This window comes from Heterocephalus glaber, unplaced genomic scaffold (assembly GCF_053883595.1).
Source record: "Heterocephalus glaber isolate CG9 unplaced genomic scaffold, H.glaber_assembly_v1.0 deba00001461, whole genome shotgun sequence".
NCBI classification, from domain to species: Eukaryota; Metazoa; Chordata; class Mammalia; order Rodentia; family Bathyergidae; genus Heterocephalus; species Heterocephalus glaber.
This window is the reverse complement of record NW_028258308.1, coordinates 17,335,225-17,362,952: the sequence shown is the minus strand read 5'-3', so window position 1 is coordinate 17,362,952 and position 27,728 is coordinate 17,335,225. Positions and strand designations below refer to the sequence as shown.

General features: G+C 40.3%; 1 protein-coding gene across 6 annotated transcripts in view; it reads right to left on the bottom strand.

Moving 5' to 3' along the window:
• Stox2 (storkhead box 2) overlaps positions 1-27,728 on the bottom strand; it is a 256,201-nt gene that overhangs the window by 115,949 nt on the left and 112,524 nt on the right. Inside the window, exon 1 of one of the 6 annotated variants that reach the window (XM_004852989.4) lies at positions 10,490-11,209. The exons of the other annotated variants lie outside the window; for them this stretch is intronic. Within the exon in view, the coding sequence (XP_004853046.1) occupies positions 10,490-10,655 (166 nt within the window). The 5' untranslated portion in view covers positions 10,656-11,209. Of the gene's footprint in view, positions 1-10,489; positions 11,210-27,728 lie in introns of those variants that run through there. 6 annotated transcript variants of the gene reach the window in all.

Genomic DNA, 27,728 nt, shown 5'->3' with positions numbered 1-27,728 from the left:
AAAGTAACAAGATCCTGTCTCAAAATAAAAAACAATTTTTAAAAAGGTTGGGGATGTAGCTCAGTATGAAAGCCTTAGGCTCAATCCTCAGTATCACCAAAAAACAAAAACAAAAACACCAAAGAAGGAAAAATGCACTTGGCTTACAGAACAGAGTTCACCGGGTTTACCTCTAAAACTGGCCTTGAAAGATGTACCTTAGAATCATAGCTTTCCTATCTCATGCTATATTTCTGTGAGAACCATTTTCACTGCATATACAAAGACATACACAGCTCAACTCTCAACTCCAGAGGCTTTTTAAAAATTTACCTTCAAATGAAAAGTCAACATAAGTATCTCAGATTAAAGTGTCTGATTAGACAGGGGAACAGTTTTCCACTTTAAGTGAAGCCAAGTTCTCTTAGATTTATATTTCATAGAAATATTGAATACACAATGATTCTGCAGTACTTTTCCTAAGGTGGAAATTCAGGGACAAGTGAGCCCACTTAGATAAATGAATAATTATGCCAGTTTTTTTAGAAGATCACGCACCAAACTCAATAAGAAATGGAATATTTTATTTCTGATTAAATGAATACCAAGTATACGTTAAGAATCTGACTTAATGCCGCTTTGAACTCCATCTGACCCTGAACAAGTTGTCTGCTAACATCCTTCTTCTGCATCCTCAGATGAAAAGCATTTAGGAATGACCAATTCTGCATCATGCCCTAAAAGAAATAATAATATAACCTCAAGGATGTATTTAGTTCTCAGAGTATCAAGCACTATGCTGGTTATTTTGGATATACTTGTTCATTTAATCAACATTAAAAAACTGTAAGTTAGATATAAATGAGGTGGTATTTTATCCACATGTTACAGATAAGGAAACAGAGGACAGACTAATGATATAAAATTCCAATGTTACATGGACAGTAACTGTGTGCCTAGACTCTAGACTCTTTTGATTTAATAGTCCCAAATCACAATGCTCTGGTGCTACATGGAGGCATTTTATGAACTTAAGGCAGAAGCCAATATTACAAAAGTGGAAAAATCCATCTGACATTATGGCCATCTTTGGTTGGGTGGCTTGTTCACTCTCTGGCTAAACAGACTTACAAAAAGCAATTTTTATAAAGTTTATTGGTACATTTTAGGTATACAATACAGTTACATTCATCATTGGGATCTTGTACCTTTACATGATGAATCTTGGTTCTTATCTTTTTCCCATTCCCCACTCTCCCTTCACCCCCTCCACTCTTCCCTATTTACAAATAGGTTACATGGTTTCCATGTTTTTCCTTTTCTCATATTATAAAAAGCATTTTTAAAAGTGAATCAAGATATGTCCATTATTTACATTATAAACTGCCATTACTAAATGTGGAAACATATGTCCAAATATTTGTTTCAATTACTTAAAAATCAATCGAAATTAAAATTCAAGTGAGTTCACTAGGTTAACAGGAAGCTCCATTATAATTATAAGCACTAGCATCTAACCTAAAAGGGATGATTTATCTTAGACACTTGGTGGATTCAAATAAGCTATATTGTTTTACAGTTCTGTCAAAGATCCATCCTAGAATTATTTTTAAACCCTAAAACAAAAGTCTATTTGTAGAGCCCAATGGATGTGGTTGCCTGGGTTTACCCATTTGTTCTTTTTTTATTTGTTTGTTTTTTGTTTTTTGGTACCAGGAATCGAACTCGGGACCTTGCACTTTCAAGGCAGGCGGCAAAACAACTGAGCTAAATCCCTGGCCCACCTGTTTGTTCTTTTGGCCAGCACGAGTGCAGTGTGGTGACAGATGCACCACAACTGCCCTGCAGGCCACATCCTTCACCAAGGATGCTAACTGTGCTTATGGTTAAAGAACAAATGGAACACAGAGACCTCACTGTACCTCCTCGACTAACAGCAGGACTATATATCCCCATATCTACATATTTATACTCCAATTATACACCTAGTTCACACTTGGCACTTGCCAGACGCTGGGAATGCAAGCCAAGGGAGACCTGAACCATGTCCATGAGACCCTTTCAGTCTAGAAGGGTCAGACAAGAAAACAACGACAGACAAGTCAATGATCTTAAGGTGTGTACGGAGTGCCCTGTCTGGCTCATCACGGGATATTTGCCCTAGTGTCTGTGTCTCTTCTGCTTACAAAGACACCAGTCATGTTGGATTCAGGGTTCATCCTACTCTGGTATGACTGCAACTTAGCATGGTGATATCTGCCAAGACCTCACTTCCAAATAAGGTCAGATACAGAGGTATGAGGGGCCAGAGTCGGGGGTGGGGGGCACATCTGAACATAACAGTCGCGAATTATACAGACATAAGAGAGAGATTCAAGTGCTGCGCCCCTAAAACTTTTTAAATAAAGAACAAATATCCTATGCACCTCAATCACTATGAGGGCCTTCATTTTATCTCATAATGAAATGTTTTCAAAGCAAAGAGTGGATATGCCCAAAGCAATAAAAAGTCTATTAGCTCTCTTTGGGGAACCAACCAGACAGGAATGTGCAGTGGGGGTGAGGAGGGGGTGTTAATTGCAAAGCTAGTTGGTTTCCCCCTCTGAAACTATGGCCATCAGGATAAGGCTGGGCATATAAGTCCTGCTACCCTTAATGCCCACAGGCATCTGACAAATACCTTTCTTTTATCTTCAAAAAGAGAAAACTTGGCCTGGAGGGGCCATCATGGATTAGAGTAGAAAGATAAATGGAGATTTTAACTGTGAGTGTGTTACCTAAGCCATAATTTTTCTACCAAGTAGATGTATGACAGATGTTTGAAATATACGTTATGTACATAGCTGGCCTCATCTTTTGTGTAGCTACTTTCATTGCTCGATCTCTTTTCAAACTTGACTACAGATCCCATAAGCATATTATTGTTATCAACAAAGTAATAGTTTCTGAATCAATGCAAATAGTAATAAAACAAATCCAAAAATTAAACTGTATTTTCCTCTTAGGAACAGGACATCCATCTCCAAGCAATCCCAACCTCCATTCTCCAGGTTTTTCAAAACCTGAAGAAGACTCAGAGTCAATGGAATGCAATTGACCCTTCATCTGCTGGAAATAAAAATAACTTAAGTCATCTGTTCTAAGAAGCAGAACATAAAGTACAAAAAGCTAAGCTATTCTTGTGTTCTCAACAGACATTGCTGCATGGATGACCTCCAACCTGTCCCTATAACCTTTTCTATTCATTTGTGCCTAAAAGACCTCCCTGCTTAGACAGCCTATCTGTTACTCCAAAGTACAAATCATCTGCTCCACCTTCCCCACTGTCCTGTTCACTTCCTGCATTCTTCCAACAAAAAAATTATGATTCACCTTTTATTTTCTTTCACTTCTTAAGTTCAAAAGCTACAAAGAATGGCCAGCTCCTTTGTTCTCCTGGGCCCTTCGTTTCCTCTTCCTTTCCACCTGTTCTTCCCTGGCCTATAAGTGTTAAGATTATTTGGTACCAGTCTGGAACATGAGTTCATTTTAGATAATACCTAGTTGAATATTCTTAAGTGAAATTGTTATATATTCATTTTAATGTGGATTAGAAATAAATATAATATCAAATACAACTCATAATTTCAGAGAAGGGGAATTTTAAAAAATTAATTTAAGCTTAAAAAATGTTAAAATTTAGAGAAAACTTTTAAATAAATAACGGTACTGATCTGCTATGGCTTGGATGTGGTTTGTTCTCCCAAAGGTTCATGTGCCAGAAGTTTGGTACCAATGTGTATAATAATACTGAAAAGTGATGGTTCTTTAAGAGATGATTAGACCATGAGGTCATTGCCCATGGGCAGGGATTATTGCCCATTCTATGGGAGTGGATGAGGTCTCACGTGATTGGGTTAGTTATCTCCAGAGTGGGTTGCAATAAAGCAAGACCACCCCATGTGTTCATTCCCTTTTGCATGCAGGCTGCTCCCTTTGGCCATGCTGCAATGCAGTGGAAGGTGGCAGGGAAGAGGGCTGTCATCAGGATGCTAGCACCATGGTATTCAGACCTCCTAGAACTGTGAGCCAAATAAACCTGTACAAGTTAGTCAGCCTTGGGTATTTTGTTATAATATTAACACTAAACAGACTAAGGCAAGGTGGTATACTGGCATGATTTTTAAAACATATCTTCAGGGTGATATGCTAATTCCTGGCAATGTTGAGAAATATGGTTCTATGGTAGTTCCTCAACATCCCTTATCACCACAGAGTGTCCCCAACTGGCTACAGATTCTAAATGGTCACGAAACCCATTTATCCTGCAAATCACTGCCAGAAAAACCTTCCTAACATGCTCCTCTCATTCTTTTTCTCCCAAAGTCACAAATCTGTTCCTTGCAGTGTAAACTATATTCACCCAAATTTCAAAAGTCCACTGGGCCCAGCTACACACTATTTCTAGTTACATCCCAAAGTTACAGTGTGACAAATTTCACATACCCATTTTGGTTCCTAATTTTGCCCCTTGGTTCATACTGCTTCTATAAAACCCCTAAAGCTTCTCTTTCTCCATCTCTTCTAATCCTACCCACTTCTTCAAGACCCTAGCCAAGTCCTCCCTGCAGGCAGCCTTTTCTAAGGAACATCCTTCTCTTTTGTGAATCTGTTCCACTCGCACCAATCCTATCAACCACCCTCCTTGACTCTTGATTGTATCCTATTATTTACTGCTTTCTAATGGCCAACTCATGGACAGCTGGTCCTGTATACCAATCATAGTGGGAGATTCCACATGGACAAGATACTAGGATATAAATTTTTAACTTCTACAGTTATAAAAAGATAATTCACATTAAGACTTCAAGACATCTCTTCATCCAACTTTTTAGAAGCCATGCTTTTGTCATTCACTCAGTAAATATTTACTGAGTCCTGATAGGTGTCAAGCTCTGTGATTCTTGGTAAAATAGAGATGTGAAGAAAACAGGTTCTGTCACTGAGAAACTGGGCATCTAGGACAGGAGACACACAGGTAAATTAGTGGTAAAATGCAACATGACCATGCTGCTATAATACAAGTACAAAACAAAAGTCTTGAGAATGATTCACTCCAAAAAGATCCAGAGGAAGAATGAAAGGGAAGGGGGCATATGCTCTGGTTCTGCAATGTTAAATGGGACTCTATCTAACCTATAGAGTTAGGGAGCTCATTCTGAGCATGTCACACCAGGACACCAAGATGTGACTGAAGGTAAAATGTTCTGAGTGCCTGGAGCACAGGACAAGGGGGAAGGAGCAGAAGAAGGGGTGAAAACAGTGGGCAACGCCATGCCATGAAGACTTCATACTCTACACTTCATTCTTACTCATGAGAGACATGGAAAGGGAAGCAACTTGACTCACTTTGCTTTAGGATTAAAAGTAATAAAACCCTTCTGGGGTCACATGGTGGATGGACTGGACTGGATTGGAGAAGACAATGTAACACAATAGAAGATTTAAACAGCAAAGATGAACAGGAAGAGACAAATTTTAGAAATATTTAGGTGGCAGAATGAATAGGATTTTCTGGCCCATCGGTTGTACATTTCAATGTCAAATAAAAGTAGTTTAGAATTTATTACTTAAGGAAAAGTTCATTACCTTCTTTAAAAATTACCCATGTCATTTCATTCTTGTGTTACTATATAGTTTGAGACAATTTAGAGTTGATTATAGTCTATGCACTCTCACAAACTACAAGAACTACTATGTCTAGATTAGGCATCACATCATCACCACATCGTATCATCTTTTGAGCTACAAAAGCTTGTCCTAAAGTCAGAAGTTAGTGTACTATCCCACTAGGAAGGATCTAACCAGATTTTGCTTTCTGGTTACATCCAAATTCAGCATAAGCAATCTTGTACCAAAGAACATACTATTGTCTGAATTGTCCGAACTGTCTGAGGCACAGGGAATTTATTAAGGCCCAAATTGCTCTGAAGGTGTAAAAATTCTAACATTTTAATACAATATACTCATATTCTTTTTTTTTTTTTTTTGGTACCAGGGATCAAACTCGGGTCCTTGCACTTCAAATTCCTTTTTTCAAATAAAAACATTCACAAGAGTGTAAAAGACATTGAAATTCTAAGAGAGGTGATCTTTTGTAAACACATTTATGTTCTCTTGGGAAATAATGAATAAAGTCATTCACTACTGAGTATAATATTCCTCACTTACACCTGCCTGATGAAAGCAGTCAACATAGTTAGTTTCAAATTAAAACACAGTTGGAGCAGGTAGCCTAAAAATTGATCTCTGCAAAGAGGACAAAAGGTGACAAGACGCTGTTTATTAAAATCTGCATATGATAATAATCTGCCAGATATTAATCTATCATCTTCCCTCTATTGCTCTGGTCACCAGGGCAATCCCTTAGATGAAGCTAACAGGAAAGAGGATTCCACTGCAATATGAGCCTGATTCCCACATACAGAAGCACTCAACTCCATTAAATAGAAAAAGGCAAAGAGTTTTTCTAACGACTTATGTGCTAGTGTACAGAAGTCTTTCTCTTACTCGTTACAGAGCCACTGCAGAGCCCAATTCTGTAATGGAAGCATAGGACCAAAGGACTCATTACAGATGGAGGGAGGTCATATTACTTGCCGGGGACACAGCTGGTTTGTGACAGCCCCAAATTAGAACTTCGAGTGTCCATCCTCCACTCCCAGAAAACTCTCTCGTCTCTTAAAATAACAGAACATGAGGAACTGGAACACACAGTCAAATGTGCCCCAGAATTAGTTTCTATAAAATGAAAACTGATAAACGAATCAACTGATGTGCTGGCCATTCCTCCCCACTGATTATATTCATTAATCAGCAGACAAAACTGATCTAAATTTCATTAAGATGTCAGTTTAGGACTTTTATCTTTCTTTTCGCATCCTTTAAGCTACGGTATTTTAATTGTCTGCTTTATTCCTTAAAGACAGTATTTAAAATGACAAGTATCAAAATAAAAAAATGCCATGACTCTGCTTTCTCATTCATAAGTAAAGCCTTTTATGAATATTCTCTTTAGAACATGGAAGTGAAAGATAACTTTACAATCTCGATCAATAAGAATGCCCCTAAAATGCTGGTGGAATTATATATAGAAAATAAAGAGGCACCCATCCCCAGTGCTGCCGGAGGGGAGAGTGCAAAGAAATTAAAAATTAGCAGCAGCATGGGTATGAATAAGTCATAAAAGCTTCTAACAGCTTCATCCACAAAAGGTTTGAGGCCTTGAAAAGTCACTTCACATGAGCTGAGCATGTTTGCATATATCTAATATGAGGCATTATACAGATTTCCCTTTCATGGGGAGTTTTACTTTTATCTCTAGTTAATATCACAATTTCTAGTTTTCAAAAAATGTGAATGATCCCACATACATTTGATTAAACCTCATTTCTTCTTCAGATAATGCCATGCACATTTTATTATTCATCTCAATTTGAACAAAAGGCAAGATTTCCCCCCTTCTGCCCAGAAACTACCAATGGGAAATTAATATGACAAAGGAACAATGAACTCATCTCCTGGCCTGTGAACTTCCCTGGTTGCTAGGAGGCTTGTGAATTCTCAGGATTACTTTAGATGTGGTAGCATGGATTGGGGGCTTAAAACCTTCATAGAAGGCATGGTCTTCATGACTGAAAGTTTCACAGTTTTCCATCTAACTGTCCCTTTCCAAGACCTCGTCAGTTTTATGTGTGCCTGATCAAACCTCTTGATCTTAAGTGTAGTTTATCCTGAAGGGATACAAAAAGCCAAGGCTCAATGTCAAGCCCACTCTGTAAATCACATTTTACACTGATAATCACTTATTTCCAGTTAGAAATGGTACTGCTGTCTTATTAGAAAGCTATCTCAGAACCTTACAATTCTGCTCACAGCACTACTGTGTGTTAGGTATGCTGGACCAAAAAGACTGCTATAAACATCTTTTTCTAAAAATTTCCCAGGATCTTTCATTTCCCAAATTTAAAATAAAATTATTTCTCTTAAGTTATCTTAAGTTATTTAGCACATCTTTGAGAAGCCTCATCTTGTCCTCTGAACTCAAACAGTTTACCCACAACAAAAGACCCTGTTTACTAAAACTGAAGTATGATAATACCCACAGTCATTAAGCCAAATGGCTGGACAAACAGAAAGAAGAAATGTGGAAAGCTGTTTTCACCACATTCAGCTGGTGTTTCTAAGATGCTTCATTTTCTATGTGACAAAGTCTTTGTATCCACAGCAACAAACTGGATACAAGTGGATTTCCTTCACATTTCCTAAGGAAAGGAGAACTTCTTATGAATGATCTCAGAGTGTTGCAACGAAGCCTCCATTTCTATCAATGGTCATGTTGAAAGGAGCCATATTTGGAAAGGAAACAGATATCCAACCTCCACTTATCACCTCAAAAAAAGTTGCATATGAGAAGAATCTACTCACTCTCTCAATATTCACTATAGGGGGGTTGTCTTGATATTTATTATTTCTTTCATTTAGCACCAAAACTCACTTTCTATTCCATGTATTAGTTAACATTTAAAATAACAACAAATAATAGCCCTCTCTCCCTGGGCAAAAACTATATTTTATCAACCCTGTAACTCCATGAGAATCTAGCAACGCACTCCATAAAATGCTGAACGAATGACGTAGTTCTTCTTGTGGTCTTCTATGCTCAGCAGTAACCTAATATTGAATCTGGACAGAAAACCACCCACCTGAGACAGGTTACCCTTTATTATTACTACACGACCATTTTACCACCTGCAGGTCAAGAGATGAAATAAGAGAATCATATAAAAGTTCCTTCTTTAGGCCCTCAAAAATGTCTTGCAGTACTGGCAATAGCAAAGAAGTTTTTTAGCAAAGACAGAAAATGTAATCATAATAAAGCAAGGCTGAGACAGACAAAAAAAAAAGTCTCCACGGCAATGTGCCTGAAATTATTAGTCTTTCAGGTTTGTTGCAGAAATTCTGGCCACCTGCCTTCTTAGAGCTTCACCCTTAGTGTCAGTACTGGCTCCTTAAGAGGGGCAGAAAAGAGGGAGACTGCTAAGCGTGGAATGAAGACATTCAAACCCTAGTTCATATAACCCAGGATTATGTGAACACTCAGTGTAGACATGGATTTCTATACATTTGTGTTTTGAGGTTAGATTTGGACCTAGGTGCATTTCCAAATCCACTGCCACGAGTCTGAAGAGTAGAGCAATTACATCAGTGATTTAAATAACTGAAGTATAAACTGTAGTTGTCACTTCCTTCACAGATCTGGCTTTTCATGAAAGAGAAAATCAAGGGAGCCTTATTGCCAAAACAGTACAACATCCTTGTGTTGCCTGATTTTGCAATAAAAAGATAGTTATTTTATTTAGGTTTTATATGCACGGAAATGTGACCACAAGACATTTTTAAAGCATGAGATACTGACCTTAGTTAAAAAGGACTTGCTGTTTTAGTTGAAAGATAGTAAAGCTAGACTGAAAGTACCAACCACAAGCTTAAAACAATCTTTCCAGTTAAGGCAGGGCTTAGAATGATTTGACATAGGATGTGGTTAAAAACAAAATCTCGGTTCTTCCATTACACTGTATTTAGAAGCAAACTAATTCTTTTCAGAATGAAAAATAAATAAAAATGGGTATCTTCCACACCATTACTTATCAGTGATTAACAACAAGTAAGGAGAAACCAAGTAAAGGTTTCCAGCATCTCAAGTATATTACCCCTGAGTCCTCGAATCACAAACCAAAGCCATCTCATTCTATTTCCAAAGAGAACGGACTCATTCAGAAAGGCTTTTAAGGGTATTGCATTTTAAGATGAAACCTATTTTGAAGCCTTCACTTCCATTTACCGTTTTGTTTGTCCTTCCTGACACGCAAACACAACATTCTGTCTCCATTCTTTCCATGCAACCTAATTCAAAGCAACATATACTAAATCCACGCAGAATCATGTGAGTGTTCAACCCGCACACACACCATTACCTCACAGAACGCATTCAATGAGCTCCTACACAGTTCCCCGCGTGCAAATCAGACGAGCCTGAGATGTACACATACACTGGAACCATCAAGAACGGTTCATGAAACCTGTTCCCTTTGAAGAAAAAGGGGGCTGCTTAAATACCCAAGGAGGTAACTGGCCGCAAGACAGGACCAAGTGAGCCTGGCACTGCGGGCAGCACTGGACTCAGGCTCCAGCACAAAGCTCAAGGAGGCTGCAGCGCCCTAGCTTGCAGTCATTTATCTCCCTGCAGCCCAAACGCCTGACTCGTCCCCCTCCCTGATTTCACCTAATAGCACTCAAACCCCATATTGAGAGGGCCTGCTGTGGATCTTGCGGAGGTACAAAATGGTGGATATGAGCTAATTTTTCCCCGCTTTCCCCATAACTTATCGCATCCATCACCGCTGGTCCTCAGCTCGAAGATCGCCAGCCGAGGCTCACCCGGTCCGGGGGCCGAAACGCGGTTACCAACCTGATGTCATGTAGCCCCGCGAAGCCTGGGGCGCGAAGGCCGCGGGGAAGCGCTTGTGCAGGCGGTAGTCCTTCTCGCTGCGGGACCTCATGCGGTCCGAGGCCCGGTCAGAGAAATCCGAGCTAGGCCAGGCTCGCCGCAAGGTTGTGCTCCGGGTCTTCTTCATGGTGAGGAGGGCGACCTGCTGCCCCAATCCTGGGGCCTCAGCGCCGGGCGCGGTGCTTCATCAGTCTACGGCGCGCACGACCCGGGCGGACTCTGCGCACATTTTCCCAGCCCCTCCTCGTCGGCGTCTACACCTCCAGCGGCGGGTCCGGCCCTCCCCACGCCCCCCCACACCCCCACGGCGAAGGCTCCGATTTTACACACGTCCCACAAAGCATTACACTTCATTTGCAATCCGCTCGGCTTATAGCTTCCAGATTCCTGGGGGGGAAAGGCACGTTAGGAGGCTCCCAGGCCAGGAGGAGGCGGGCAGGGGGCGGGCGGGGTGGGGGCGCCGAGACTTGCAGCATGAAGGCAATGGGAGAGCAGACAATGGCCCGATTCAGCGCAGGAGTGCTTAGCCAACTGTGAGCCTCGTACAAAAGACCCAAACAAATGAGGAAGCCGAGGCCTCCTGGGCTGACCCGCGATCGGACGCCCGGGAAGCTCAAGGGGCAGCGGCAGCCCCAGCGCAGCAGGCGGCTCAGCGCGAGGCGCGGGGATGACAGTGTCCAAGACGTGTCCCCCCGGGCCTTCAGGCCGCGCGGCCCGCAGTCCCCGGCGCAGACTGGCGCGGGCCCCCCTGCAGTCTCCGGGAGACCGTCTTCATTACACAGGCTCGAACGGGGGGCGCGAGAGCGCAGGGACCGCGGCGGGCTCCGCAGGCAGCAGCTGCGGCAGGGCGGGCTCCTGCGGAATCCAGGAAGAGCCCGAGTAGTCCCGGCGACTGCGGCGCCGCGTCAGTCTCCCTCCTCGCTCCGGGGCTCCGGCGGCGTGCGTGGGTGCGGGTGAGTGGTGGGTGGGCGTGCGCGCCGACACGCCGTGCTCCTCCGCAGGCGCGCAGCTACTCACCGGCCCAGGCGGCGACCGGAGCCGTGGCTGCCCGGGACTCCGAGCCCGCCGACCGGCCCCGCGGGGGCACCGCGGCTCGGGGGCTGCCAAGGGCTGAGAGCGGGACGGCCGCCCAGTTTGATGCTAATCACCTAGCTGCTCGGAGTGCTGCACTGATCCAGTCAGGCTTCTCATTTTCATGCAAAACAGCCTGTGGCGGCGGCGACGGGACCTTGGCTGCTGCCCCCGCCCGGAGACAGCGCTTGGCTATTTACATATTTCGAGGAGATTCCCTCCCCCTCGCCCGGAGCACGAGACTTCGTGGGAACTGGGAGTGCGCGGTGCCCTCCTTGCCCACCTGCGCCAAACCCGAGGTCAGCTAGAGCCGGAGGGCGGAGGCACCACCGCGAGGCCCCGCGACCGCCGCAAACGCAGGGGCGCCGGTTCCACGCCGCCAGGAGAACGCAGCGCAAGGGGCCTCAGGCTCTTCCTCTCTCTGGTCGCTCCCGTGTGTAAGCCACGGCCAGCCGGCCTGGCTGGTTTCAGGTCCTCAGCCCCTGCACGCTGCACTGTTCTGCACAGCTGTTTCTGGTCGGACAACCAATCGCTATAGGACAACAGTGCGCGCGGCGCGCGGGGGAGGAGGGGGCGCTGAGCCGTCGTCAGGGCCAGGGCCCTGGGCCCAGGACGCCCAGGTCACGCCGCCGAGTTAAAGGTGCCTTGCCACACTGACGGCCACCCTCTGCCACTGCCATTTACCCCCGCCCCGCCCCCCGAAAGCTTATCGCCCCCATTTAGGTTTTAAAAAGAAAAAGCTTTCGTGCTGTACATAAACAATTCTGACTTCCTTTTACAACACTGCATTTTATTTCACGTTTGAGCATTTTTTGTCATCTGTGACCATGCAATTCAGTATCATTGTTATGCTGTGGTACGATAGTCACAGGTGCCAAGATGCGGAAACAAGGACATGAAATCTGTAAGAAAGACGTGCTCTTTTCAGGCTTATACGTTAAATTAAAAAAAAAATTTTAAGCTGTCAGGTTCTAAATGGTTAAGATTCTGGGAGCTGTGGCATAATCTGGTGCTATTCCAAAGCTTGAATTCTTGGGCGGGAGTGGGGGGGGGGGGCGACTAATCTTGGAGAACCAGAACCAGGCAGAGTGGGGCGGGTTAAACCACAGGCGTTATAGAACCTACAACTACATGTCCACCATTCAGTATCTCAAGGCAGCCCCCTAGATACAAGGGAATCTATCTCTTGGAATACCGGGGGTAAAAATACATAAATGAACCACTAATTCTCATATGAAACTTATGGTATATTTACACTAATCGATATTTATTCCTAAATGTAAACCAATTAGCTAATACTCAGTGACATTTTAAAAGTTAGACTGGTTCCCCAAATGACGCATTTTGCTAAAATGTGCTCTTTAAGACAACTGCTAAGAAAGACTACAGCTTTAGAAGCTAAGAACTGTGATGTAACAAAATAATTATATTAATGAATGCAGGACATATTGACATTTAGATATCTCAGTTCAGCAATTACTCAGTACCTCCCAGGAGCCAAAAGTGGTTATATGAAGTTATAATAAGGATTTAAGGCTAATGATAGCTGTGACAACCACCATACTTGTTCACCGAATAATTATTGACTGTCTAATATAAACCAGCACTGCGATGGTGCTGAGCAAGCAGAGTACCACACATGACCTCATACAATGAATGGTCTAGTAGAGGAGAAATACAGTAAACAAATACACAAACTGTGCTAAGTTCTATGGAGGAAAATAACCTGTATGGGAAATGACAGTTCAGCTGAGAGCTACAGTGTGAGGAATAATCCAAGCAGAGTAGAAGAAAACAGCATTTGAAATAGGAGAGCAGCCTGTGCAAAGGCCCTGTGGTAGGAAAGAACCTCAACTTCTGTTGGAAGAAATGAAAGCCAGTGTGGCTGGAATTGGAGCATAACAAGAGAGGTGTGTGATGAGGTCACGGACGGAGGGGAGAGCCAGATCATGCCAGGACTTGAAGGCTATGTTAAAGGTTTTATATTCTATTCCAAGAGAAATGCAAAGCAATATGTTGGCTAGAGATTTTCTGAAAAGGAAGTTAGAATTACGCTTGATTTAAAACAGAAAAAAAATAGTAGTTGTTTTAAAATGGGTCTGGGTTGATGGATACTTGAGAAGAGCTACAGCTCCTGTCAGCCACTTCTGAAAGCAGAGCTTACAGTAGGAAAATGTGACATCCAGTGGCCATGGCCAAGCAGCCAAACAGAACCCTCAGAGTGTACATAGTCTGGGTGAGCTGCGTGGGATCTGGCTAGAAAGTAAAGCAGGAGACGTGGGGTTAAGTAATTCATCCAAATCAGGTAATGATGTTGAGTGTTTAGGAAGTGAAGGCTTAAATCTAATAAACAGCGTACTGGGGGACCAATCCCATCTGAAGAGAATGGATGTGCCACTGTTAAAGTCAAACACTGTCCATCTGTGTTATGGGAGGATAGCCTTTAGTCATATGTCTGTCCCTAACCCCAGTTCAAATCTCTAAGCCTACCTGAGGCAATCATGTCCCCGGGACTTCCCCTGCCCATGAAGCATGCTCAGTTTCGTGACCCCAGTATTTAGTACTGGGAAAATTTAGGATTACAGAAAGAAATGATAAAGCAAATTGATTTTTTAGTATTAGTCTTCTTTAATCAGGCTTATGGACAATTTATTTGGTATTATGTATCAGACAGATTAACAACACTAATTAGATTTGCTTTGTGATTCTAATTCAATTATATAATTGATCTTAGACTTGTAATCTTGAAAGATATAAGGATTTTTACCTTGAAATTCTATTCATTCAAAATTTTAATTCATTAGATTAAAAACAGCTAAATTAAGTTATAAAAGTGTAAATTCCAGGGCCGGGGATTTAGCTCAGTGGTTCCGCCGCCTGCCTCAAAAGTGCAAGGACCCAAGTTCGATTCCCTGTACCAAAAAAAAAAAGGTAAATTTCACAAGGGTAAGAGACACTCTGTTCTATTCATTGTTGTTCATTGTTCTTATTTTTGTGGTTCCTGTAACTCCAGGGGCTTGCAAAGCCTAGCATGTATTTGATGACAAACGAAGGTTTATTATGTACATGGGAAGATTTGGTTTGAAGCCTTCTCCGTCAGATACATTAACTGCTTTGTAAAATTTAAATATACCAAAGATATGGTATAACATCAAAAGCAAAAGCAAAAGAAAAGATGAATTTGGGCTTAATTAAAGATTTTAAATTTTGTGCATCAAAAGACACTGTCAATAGTGAAGAAGAAAAACCAGAGAATGGGAGCAAATATTTACAAATCATAATTCTAAAAGGGATTGATATATAGAATACATAGGAAACTCCTAAAACCAAAAACAATAATAAAAAAATCCTAAATAACAACCCAATTCAAAAATAGGCAAAGAACTTGGAAAGATATTTCTTCAAAGAGGATACACAAATGGCAAATAAGCACATAAAAAATGCTCCATTTCACTAGTCATTAGAGAAATGCAAATCAAAACTATAATGAGATACCAACTCAGTCCCATTGGGAAGGCTAAAAGGTAACAAGTGTTGACAGTGGAGAAATTGGAATCCTGGTGTATGATTGGCAGGAATATAAAATAATACAACCACTGTGGAAAAAAGTATAGTGAGTCCTCAAAAAATTAGAAATATAGTTACTGTATGATCCAACAATTTCACTTGTGGATATGTACCTAAAAGAACTGAGGTAAAGTATCAAAGACATGTTTATATGTTAATGTTCATAACAGCATTGTTCACAATAGCTAAAACATGAAAGCAACTTGAGTGTTCATCAGTGGATGAATGGATAAACCAAATATAGTATATACATACCATGGTGTGATATTCAGCCTTTAAAAGAAAGGAAATTCTGACCTATGACACAACATGGATGGTCCCTGAGGACATTACAATAAATCAACTAAGTCATTCACAAAAATATGAGCACTATATGGTACGACTTATATGAAGTACCTAGAATAGTCAAAATCATAAGAGATTAATAGTAGAATGATGATTGCTAGAGATAGAGGAGCAGGCCAGGTAGAGAATTTCAATTTTACAAGATAGAGTGACAGAGGTAGATGGTGGTGTTGAATACTAACACTGTAACATTTAATTTCACTGAACTACACACTTAACATTGGCTGAGATGGTACATTTGTGTTACATGTATTTTACTTTAATAAAAATATAATCTATTTTTTAAAACTAAATATACCGAATTTACAAATGTTATTTAAATGTTTAACTGAATGTATTTCACTGGGTTTCTAAATGGGCTAACTGTTGAGTAAAGTGAATATAGTCTTCTATTTGAGTTGATCAACTGTTTTGCAAAGCCCTGAGAGTTTTAAAAATATTTTTAAAATAGCAAATTTACAAACAAAAATAAATTGAATATAAAAACTTAAGGAGATTTGCATCTCTAGTGACAGAGTTTGGATCTGGAATGTTCCCCAAAGGTCCCTATATAAGGACTGAACCTCTAGTTCTGCACTATTTGAAAGTGGTAGAAACCTTTCAGAGAAGGGGCCTCATGGGAGGTCTGAGGTCATTGGGGGGCATGACCTTGAATGGGTTAATAAGGTCTTAGCCTCTTTCTCTCTCCTTTCATATTCTGGCTATGAGGTGATCGGGCTTCCTCTGTCACACACTCCTGCAGAGATGAGCTGCCTCACCACAGACCCAAAAGCAATAGGACTGGCTAACCACACACTGAAAACCTCCAAAACTGTAAGCCAATAAAAACCTTCCCTCTTTTAAGTTGATTACCTCATGTATTTTGTGATAGTAAAGGAAAGCTGACCAGTAAAGGAAGGCTTCATGTTTGAATTTGGATTCTTAGTATACTAACTATTAACTGAAGATCTAAGTGTCTGTAAACAAAAGTCCATCCCTGTCTCTGAAAAACCAACACTGACAATACCCTGAAGGATAAATACAAGAGAAAAATACTCCTAGAATGAGTGAAGAAAAGACACACACGAGTAGAAAATAAATATAAGCAGCCATTCCACCCCTCCCAGGCCAGAGAAAGGGACTTCTGGGCCGCCATTCCAGCACTCCCAGAGGAGGTGAGCTGCGCAGGCGTGAACAGCACCCCCCCCAACCCCCCATCAAAATGAGAAGACACATAAACAAGTCTGAAAACCAAATTTCCAGATCACCTAGAGCAACCCCAAAGGGAAATGAGATGGAACACTCTGATACTAAACCACCTGGACTCCCTGAAATGGCAACAAAAGAGGATCTGGAAAAAATGAAATCAGAAATAATTTCTCAGATAACAGAAGAGATTTTGCCCATAGTGCAAGACATAATAAATAAATCTACAGAGGACACAGATTAAAAAAAAAATATGCCATGCAGTAAGAACCCGAAAAAAAGCAGGAGTAGCTATCCTCTTGGCAGATCAAGTACATTTAAACTAACTCTGATGAAGAGAGACAAAGAAGGACACTAAATCCTTGTAAAGGGAACAATCCAAAAGGAAGAGATGACAATCATAAATATCCGTGCATGAAACACTAGTGCACCCAACTATATAAAACAAATACTAATGGACATGAAAAGTTATATGTGCACTACTACAATAGCAGTGGGGGACCTCAATACTGCATTGTCACAGATAGATCAACTTACAAAAAATGAGCAATGAAATACTAGAACTCAATCAAACTCTTCAACAAATGAACTTAACAGATGTTTACAGAGTGTTGCACCCCACAAAATCACAAAACACATTCGTGTCAGCTGCACACAGGTTGTTCTCCAAAATAGATGACATACACGCTCATAGAACATATTTAAGTAAGTGCAAAGGAATTGAAGTTATCTCCTGTATATTATCAGACCATAGTGTGATGAAATTGGAGATCCATAGCAAAAGAAACTTGAAAAATTTCATAAACACATGGAAATTGAACAACACACTTCTGAATAACCAACAGGTCACAGAGGAAATTAAAGAAGAAATCAGACAGTTCCTTCAATTAAATGACAATGACAATACAATATATCAGAATCTATGGGACATGATGAAAGCAGTCTTATGAGGGAAATTCATAGCAGTGAATACACATATTAGGAAAACAAAGTGAGCCCAATTAAACAACCTGATGCTCAACCTCAAGCTTCTAGAAAAAGAAGAGCAGGACAAAGCTAAAGCTCATACAAGAGAGGAAATTATAAAGATCAGAGGAGAAATCAATGCAATGGAGACTAAGAGAATGATACAAAAAGTCAATGAAGCCAAGAGTTGGTTCTTTGAAAGAATAAACAAAATTTACAAACCCTTAGCCAACCTTATCAGAAAACGGAAAGAAAAGGCCCAAATCCATGCAATTAGGAATGAAAAGGGTGAAATTACAACAGACCCAACAGAAATCCAGAGGATCATCAATACCTACTTCAAGAACCTATACACCAGTAAGATGGAAAACACAGAACAAGTAAACAGATTCCTAGATACATATGAATTACCAAAGTTGAATGAAGACCTAAAAGTTCTAAACAACCTAATATCAATCAGTGAAATTGAAAATGTAATTAAAAACTTACCAGCTAAGAAAATCTCGAGTCCTGATGGCTTCACAGCTGAATTCTACAGGACATTTAGAGAGGAACTGCTGCCACTACTGTTTAAACTCTTCAATGCAATTGAAAGGGAAGCAATACTCCCAAATTCATTCCTGGAAGCAAGCATCACCTTGATTCCCAAAGCAGAGAAAGACCCAACTGAAAAAGAGAACTATAGACCAATCTCACTAATGAACATAGATGCAAAAATCCTTAATAAGACACTGGCAAATAGAATGCAGAAGATCATCAAGAAGATCATACACCCTGACCAGGTGGGATTCATCCCAAGGATGCAGGGACGGTTCAACCTATACAAATCAATAAATATACTACACTATATCAATAGAGCCAAGGACAAAAAGCATATGATCGTGTCAATAGATGCAGAACAAGCATTTGACAAAATCCAACAGGCGTTTGTGATAAAAAAAAAAACCCTACAAAAAATTGGAATAGACGGTCTCTACCTCAATCTGATAAAAGTCATCTATGAAAAACCAACAGCCATTATCATACTAAATGGTCAAAAACTGAAATCCTTCACACTAAAATCAGGAACAAGACAAGGATGTCCACTATCACTACTCTTGTTCAATATAGTTTTGGAAACATTAGCCATAGCAATTAGGCAAAAGATAGAAATAAAAATAATAAAGATAGCAACTGAAATCAAATTGTCATTATTTGCAGATGACATGATACTCTATATAGAAGACCCCAAGAAGTCCACCGAAAGTCTTCTAGACTTAATAACCAAATTCAGTAAAGTAGTTGGATACAAGGTCAACACACAAATCAATAGCTTTCCTCTACATGAACAACAAACTCACTGAGACAGAAATAGGGCAAACAATTCCTTTCATAATAACATCCAAAAAACTGAAATACTTAAGAATCAACCTAACAAAAGAAATCAGAGACCTCTTCTCTGAACACTATAGCACTCTGAAAACAGAGATTGAAGATGATATCAGAAAATGGACAGACATCCCTTCCTCCTGGGTAGGAAGAATCAATATAGAGAAAATGGCCATACTTCCAAAACTGGTATATACATTCAATGCAATCCCAATTGAAATCCCAGCAGCATACTTCATGGACCTTGAGAAAACAATCCAAAAATTCATTTGGAACAAGAAGAGACCCAGAATAGCAAAAGCAATTCTAGGTAACAGAGACATGCCAGGGGGTATCACAATCCCCAACTTGCAACTCTACTACAAAGCTACTGTGATAAAAACAGCATGGTACTGCCAAAGAAACAGACCTGAGGACCAGTGGAACAGATTAGAAGATGCAGAAACAAGCCAGACACACTCAGCCATCTCATCTTTGACAAAGGAGCCAAACACCCTCACTGGAGGAAAGATAGCCTCTTTAATAAATGGTGCTGGAAAAATTGGGTTTCAACTTGCCAAAGATTAAAACTAGACCTATATCTCTCACCATGTACTAAACTAAAATTGAAATGGATTAAAGATCTAAATATTAAACTAGAAATGCTGAACTGGCTGGAACAGAGGTTGGGTAGAACTCTTGAAGACATTAGTGTAGGAAAAGAGTTTACGAACTAAACCTCAGTTGCCCATGAACTAGCACAAACAATCAACAAGTGGGATCTCTTCTTATTAAAAAGCTTCTGCACAGAAAGAGAAACCACCAGCAGTGTGAAGAGACAACCCACAATGTGGGAAAAATTCTTCACCTGCTGTTCCTCACACAAAGGCCTACTATCTCCAATCTATAAAGAACTTATAAAGCTCAGACCTCCCAAATTTAAAGACCCAATCCAAAAATGGGCATCTGAAATGAACAGACATTTCTCAGACAAAGAAGTAGAAATAGCAAATAAACATATGAAAAAATGTTCAACATCACTGGTCATTCCAGAGATGCAAATGAAAACAACACTGAGATTCCACCTCACTCCAGAAAGAATTCCAGCTATCATGAAATCAACCAATAACAAATGCTGGTGGGGCTGTGGGGAAAGAGGAACCCTCCTCCACTGCTGGTGGGCCTGTAGACTGGTGCAACCACTCTGGAAATCAGTATGGAGATACCTCAAATAACTAGGACTGGAAGTCCCATTTGACCCTGCTATTTCCATGCTGGGTATCTTCCCCAAAGAATTAAAAGAATCATACCACAGTGACATATGTGCACCCATGTTCATAGCAGCACAGTTTGTGATAGCTAAAACTTATAAACAGCCCAAATGCCCATCAACTGGAGACTGGATAAAGAAAATGTGGGGTTTTTTTATAAAATGGAGTACTACTCAGCCATAAAAAATGAGAAATTAGAGACATTTATAGATAAATGGATGCACATTGAGGCGATACTCTTAAGTGAAATAAATAGGTCACACATGTGTAAATACCCAATAGTTTCTCTAGTGTGAGAAACTGAAAGTGTAAATAAAGACTAAAAGATATAATAGATAATGTGAAATAGGAAGAAAAGGGGCAAAGGGGATGGAAGTGGGAGGGGTAGGGGAAAGGAAAGAAGGGAATGGAATTAATGTGAGAAAATGAAAAAATGGAAACAAAGTCTTTGTAAATAGGGAGGGATGGAGGGGTTGAAGGGAGTGCAGGGGAAGGGGGAGAAAACCAAGAGAGACTATGTAAAGGTGCAAATTTCCAATGATGAATGTCATTATATTGTATACCTAAAATGTACCAGTGATTAGAATGAATAATCGATAATGCCAAAAAGGAAGAAAAGGTCCAAAGGGGTAGGGGTAGTGGGAGGGGCAGGGGATAGGAAAGAAGGGAAAGGAAAAATGATGAGAAATGGAAAAAATGGAAACAAAGTCTTTGTAAATAGGGAAGGGTGGAGGGAGTGAAGGGAGGGCTAGAAATGGGGCAAAAATAAGAACCAAGATACATCATTTAAAGGTACAAGTTCCCAATGAGAAAGATAAATGTATTGTATACCTGAAATGTACCAATAAAAGAATTTAAGGGGAAAAAAACCTTAAGTGTAATAACCTAATATGTAACAGAGCAGAGTTCAGGGAAGATAAATTAATTCAGGACCTCCCAAACACACAACATCAAGCATACAAGGGAGCACACTGATAAGATACATTACTGACAACTTCCATTAGTGTTTTAGATTTATCAAATTGTAATTTTCAGAGACATTGCATTGAAATTGCACCTGTCTTCTTTTTTCTGTAAGATGATCTCACACAGAAAGTAACTAGGTATGTATCCATTTCTGTAAACATGGAACTTCGTGATTCAAATGTTTATTAAATAAAAATCGTAATTAGGAATCTGATACTAACTTATCTTTCACTTCTTCGTGAAATGAATTGAAAAAAATCAGTAGTTTAACTTAGTAGATGAGCTGACTAATGAATATACCTTGGTGTTGGGTGGTTATGTGGCCAGGTTATAAAGATGACATCTGGAAAAGAGCAGGTCCCTGGACAACTGGGGCTCTCAGAGGCTCATGAAGTGGAAAATTGGGAGAGTTTCTTGCAAAATCCACATCTACACCATAAACTCATATATATATATATTCATGTAAATGTTCACACTGTGGCCTAGGACAGTGGTGGCGAACCTATAGCACACATGCCACAGTGGGCTGTTTGTATCATTGAAAGCTCTAAAAGGTTCGCCATCACTGGCCTAGGATATTTCAGTCTCCTGAGGCAGCTGACTAAGGCACATCTGGAAGATATGTTTTTATTTTCCTTAACCCAGCCTCCCAACTTCTGGTTACAGCTTCATTCTAGAAATCTCCAGCACTTGCATTCTTTCTGAGAAAATGCCCTGCACTTGTGTGGACCCCCACTGTGTGCACCTGACTGTGGTCACACTGCTGGCATTTAACTGCATTTTTTAATGATGTGCTCCCAGGAAGACTTGTCTAAGACATGTTAGTAGATAGGACTTGAAAAGAGGGTTCAATTTTCAAGCAATTTTGAAAATGTGTTCAGAGCCTTTAATGTGCTAATACACATTGTAAACCTATCCTCAAATGCTAATAAAACTGTGATCACAGAACCACTTGTAGCTGGACCACATTTTGGGAAACAGATCTAGACAGGTGGATGCTGAAACATCCACAGGGTAAAATACATTTAAGAGAATATTGGAGGGCAATGGAAATGTGTATATATTGCTCTTTCCATCCCTGTCATTCATCCTAGCTGATTTTGTCTTTATCTTGCCAGTATGAACCTTATTATATCTACCTCACTCCTGATAGGGCTCTTAGGAACAATGGCTATCAATGAACTCTGTTCCCAGAGAAAGTAATGTTCAAGGATGGAGGGATTCACCAAGAAGAAATGACTCACAAGGTACTGAGTCATTTGGAGGACTGTTGATGGCTAGGTTAGCACAAATGGGCCTCCATCACCAGACCAAACTAATCATAGGGGAGCAGAGGGCAGAAAGGTCTGGGGATGCCAAGGGAGACCGAGGTTCACATCTTCTTGAGGCCTACAAAAAACCAGTCTCTGACTGCCATTCTGTTCAATTATAATGGCAAAAATACCTCTCTTAAAAGGCTGTAGTGAGGATTTGAGGTAAATATATAAATGAGCCAATTCAGTGCTAGCAAATTAAAGGCACCAATGAACAATGGCCAGTTTTATTACCATTGATCACTAAGGAGGGGAGAGTACTTTGAAAAACTGAAATCATTTCTACTTCCTTTTTGGTGACCCATGACACCTGTTTTGTATCTATTGTAGTTTAAATATGAAGTGTGCCCAAAGACTCGAATATTGAAGGCCTGATCCCCACAGTAGCGATGTTCAGAGGTGAGATCCAGAGAGGTGACTGGATCACGAGGGTGCTGACCTCACTGTGAGTTAGTTCCCAGCTGAATAGTTTATCAGGAGGCTATCAGAAGAGTGACACAGTTGAAGGAAGTAGGTCAGGGGCTGAGGGTTGTCTTTGAAGAGCATATTTTGCTAATGGATGCTTCCACCATCATCCTGTTTCACAGCTGCCATGAAGTACCATCTTTCCTTTGCCATGCCCTCTCCACCATGATGCTCTGGGTCATCACAGACCCAAAACGACAGAACCAAGTGACCATGGTCTGGAACTATGAGCCAAAATAATTCTTTCCTCCTTTAGGTTGAAATTTTTCCTCAGATATTTGAGCACAGCAGTGAAAAGCTAACACTGTACCATGTAACAAAACAGGCTAAATTCTAGTGAGGTCCACAAATGCCTCAAGTCAGTAACACTGACACTATGGGTGTTGTTGAGCCAGAAAGAGGAAATACACAGTATCTACAAGCTAGGTTTACAAAACACTAGAAGAAAACAAAAGCTGGTACAGCTAGAGTGTGTTCAGGAGCTGTGACTCTCAGCAGTAATCAAGATAGTTTTTTTTTAAAGGGTGGATATGGGGCCGGGGATTTAGCTCAGTGGTTTCACTGCCTACCACACAAGCGCAAGGACCCGAGTTCAATCCCAGGTACCAAAAAAAAAAACACCACACATAAAGGGTGGAAACAACCCAAGTGTACATGAATGAATGGATAACAATGCACACAGATGAATGGATAAAAATAAATGTACTGTAAAATGGAAAGAAGGGAAAATTCTAGAAAGAAATTGCGAGAAGGAAATTCTAGCACATGATACAAAAATGGATAAACCTTAAAGATTTTCTGCTAAGTGAAATAAGCCAGTCACAAGAGGATTGAATGATGGAATGGTACAAGAATTGTATGATTTCATTTATATGAGCAACAAAAGAGTCAAAATCATAGACACAAAAAAGAATAGTGGTAACCAGGAGCTGGAGGAGTTGGTGCCTGATAAATACAGAGTGTAGGTCTGAAACAGTGACAAAGTACTGGAGATGAATGGTGCTGATGGTTACACAACAATGAAAATGGTCATACTACCACCAAACTGTGATGAAGATGGCAAATTTTGTGTTGAGTTTCTTTCAGCAGAATCATAAAAATAAGAGTAAAGTTCAAAGAAGAAAGTCATAGTCAAGAAGTGGCTTTGTATGTATACTGGTTGTAGGATGGCTTGTGAATTGTACCCAGTTTCACCTGCAAATGATGGTAGCCCATGTCTTCACTATTATGGTTGAAAATGAAGCCTAATAATCAGGTCACAAACACAAAAAAAGTTCAAAGAATCAGGTTCCACCCAACTACTCCTGGAAAACGAGTCATTCAAGCCTGCATCTGAATTTTAAAATACCTGGTGGAGAAAAGATTTTTTTTGTTAATTTCTTAAAATTTATACACACTGACATTACTGCTGTTTAAATTTTATATTAACAATTGCTCATTTTAAAATGAAAAGTATACTCTTCTTAATTTTAATATACTATTACTAAACAGAGCAATAATTTTAAAGCTAAATTAATTCTAAATCTTCATTATTCTATTTAAAGACCCAAATCAAACTTAAACTCCACATTTGGTCAACTCCATCTGCCAGATTTCAAATGCAACCATTTGTACCTTTGTTGGTCAATCTGGTCATTCAAACATTTCCAGATGGATAAAGATAACTGTAAGTGTGCCATGTCTTCAGACCTATGACCTGTGACCTAAAAAAGAGGCAGAAGGCCTCTGCCCAGTCTGGAATCATCCATGGACCCAAAACTGCAGTCCAGGTCTCTTCCTCTTCTAGGACTGACTGGTGAATACTATGTCGGTGCACAATCCCTACATCTCTGCATTAGAGGAAGGAAGTCCCCTCACCACGTGCTTCAGGAGGGACACAGTTTTCCCTTACACCGGGGCTTAGTGTGGAAAACAGCAGAAATCAGGGAAGTAGTGAGAGGGACAAGATCTATGACGCCTTGTGAAATTTAAATACTGGTTTTAGGGATTAAAAACAGCAAGCAAGGGTTGAGGGTGTAGCTCAGCAGTAGAGTGCCTGCCTAGCATGCCTGAGGCCCTGAGTTCCATTCCCAGAACTACAACCAATTAAATAAAATAAATATAAATAAAATAAAATGGCAAGTGAAAAAATCTTCAGGAATAGTGAAAGAGGGCATGGAGGCTAACTGGGGACACCTGCCGGCCACTGTGCCAGCTCTTTTCCTTCGTGCCTTCTGAGGTCACACTGCTTTTAGGTACAGCATGTTCAGCAGGCCACACTCACACTCTTTGGTCTATAGCTCGTGACAAGGAGAAAGAAAGGGGGTTTTTTTGGTTTTGTTTTGGTTTTGAACAGCAAAACTACCCTATCATTTCAATGGCTTCTAAAACATCAGGAGACACTATTTTACAGTATTATTCTTTCTCATACAGAAACCTTCAATTAGGCCTAATTCAAAAGGAAAGGGGGAAGACTGAGTATTGAGCAAAGCAGAGACAAGCATTTAAAAACCTAATCCAGTGGGAGCTTGCTGCAGTCATGAGGGAAATCTGAGGTGAAGAAAATGTAAAACTAAATTGCAGCAATGGATGGACAATTGTATACATTTATTAGAACACACCAAACTGAACGCTTAAATGGATTAATTTTATGGTATTTACAATACAAGTTATGTTTCAGTAACCAAGAAATAGTGTGAAGGATAACCTAGAAAACAAAGTGATGCAACTCAGATAATGCAAGTCTGAATTTGGATTCCACAGCCAGGGATTTAGCTCAGTGGTTTTGCCGCCTCCTGCGCAAGCGCAAGGACCCGAATTCGATCCCCGGTACCAAAAAAAAGAAAGAAAGAAATGAATTTGGATTCCAGCCAAGAAAGTGGAGCAAAGTGGACAGGAAGCATTACCAAGGTAAAGCCTACAGAACATGACAGTTCATCACACTAGAAGAGGGGAAGGGGAGGGCAGAGGGTAGAGGGTCAGAGAGGTCACCAATCTTTATGGACTGGCGACTCCTCACACAGAAACTAGGAGGTCATTTTAATTTTAAATCTTCCCTTTCCTGAACTTTGTAGTACGCACTTATTATTGATGGTACTTATTTTGGTCCTTGGTTTTATAATACTTTTCAGTGTTAAGCAATTCCTAATTTTATATACATACATGTTTACTCTTGTTAACAAAACTGACAATGTGTCAGTTGCCAAATCCATTCAGAACTCCTGTCCTTATTTGTTTTTTGGCTTGACGCTGCTGCCTGCTCTCCTCTTAAAATGTTTCCCTCCTCTCCTTTATTTTCACTCTCCACTAGCTCTCCTACTGTTTGACTGTATCTCTCTGCCTATTCTGAACTGGGTGTTCTATAGATTTCATCTCCAGTCAACCTTTTCTTTGCATTCACATTCACAAGCTCATTAGCTGTGTCCAACAACATCCACTGCTTTGTTTAAAGCCAGTAAAGGATGATTTCCAAATATCTCTCACTGCCCCTGCCCTTTCCCTTCAATCTCCAAATCCTTATTTCCTACTATCAGTTGAATATCCTCCCAGAATATTCCATGATGATCAAACTCAAGCTATCCATTTACACAAAATTAATCACAATTATCCTCACTCTCCCATCTTCTGAGGTCTTGGTTATATATTTCCAGACATGGTGACTGGGATCCCATCTATCCAGACCCCGAAGGCAAGAACCTGGAACTCATTCCCGCCTGCTTCCTCTCTCTCAGCACTCTCTCTCAATCCAGCCATACGCACACTCCAATCAACACATCACCATACTCTGTTTCCACTGCATTCCTGTATCCTGAAAATCTGAGTCAAGGCACTGGAGAAGGAGGAGAACATAAACAGAAAACCAGTGTTACTTGGCAAAGATACATAAAAAGTAACATTAAAAAATCTAATGAAATAAAACTGTTACAAAATTTAAATATTAAAGATTAAAATAAAATATATGATAAACTGCATGTAATAATGCAAATGAATGTATTTATTCTTTAAAATACTTCAAAGTAAGCTTTTCAATTAAAAAATAGGACTTGAGAATCAGTAATTTGGCTCAATATTAAACAGTATAAGGCAGTGATCAGACTGTATAATAAAATGATTATATGCTTCAGTTTTTATATTAACTAGCATAGAGAAGCCCCAATTTAGGTGTAAATGCAGTTGAAATAATAAAAAAGACAACCCTTTTCTCTGACAAGGTTGGGCACTGACAATGAACCAGCTTACTTCTGCCCAATAAGGCTTGTAATTGGAAGTGAACCTCAGCTACTGTTTTTATTCTGCATGTGCTGTTTATTCAATAATAGCTATGACTTCTTTGGGAAAAGATCCTCGAGGCTCTGTTATCAAGCTTTTGAGTTTTAATTGGAAATGGTTGAAATATTTCCAGAAATATTGGGAGAATTTATAGATAAGCTGTTCATCTAACTCAAAGAAATCAGTCCACTATGACCTGTCTTGCTGCCCATAAACCCAGCTTTACAATCTCCCATTTTAAAGTGCCTCATTCTGAAATTATGTTTGTAAATTAGCATGTGCTGCATCTACATTTGTTCATTTGAAGAATCTAATATTATACTCACAGGGCTTCGGGTAGGCAAGGATATCACCAAAATATGATCATTTACAAAGCCAGGAACAACTAAGGACCCTCAGAAAGACACAACTTTGTCTGAAACCCAAGTGGACAAAGACCAAGCTTCCTCTCATGAA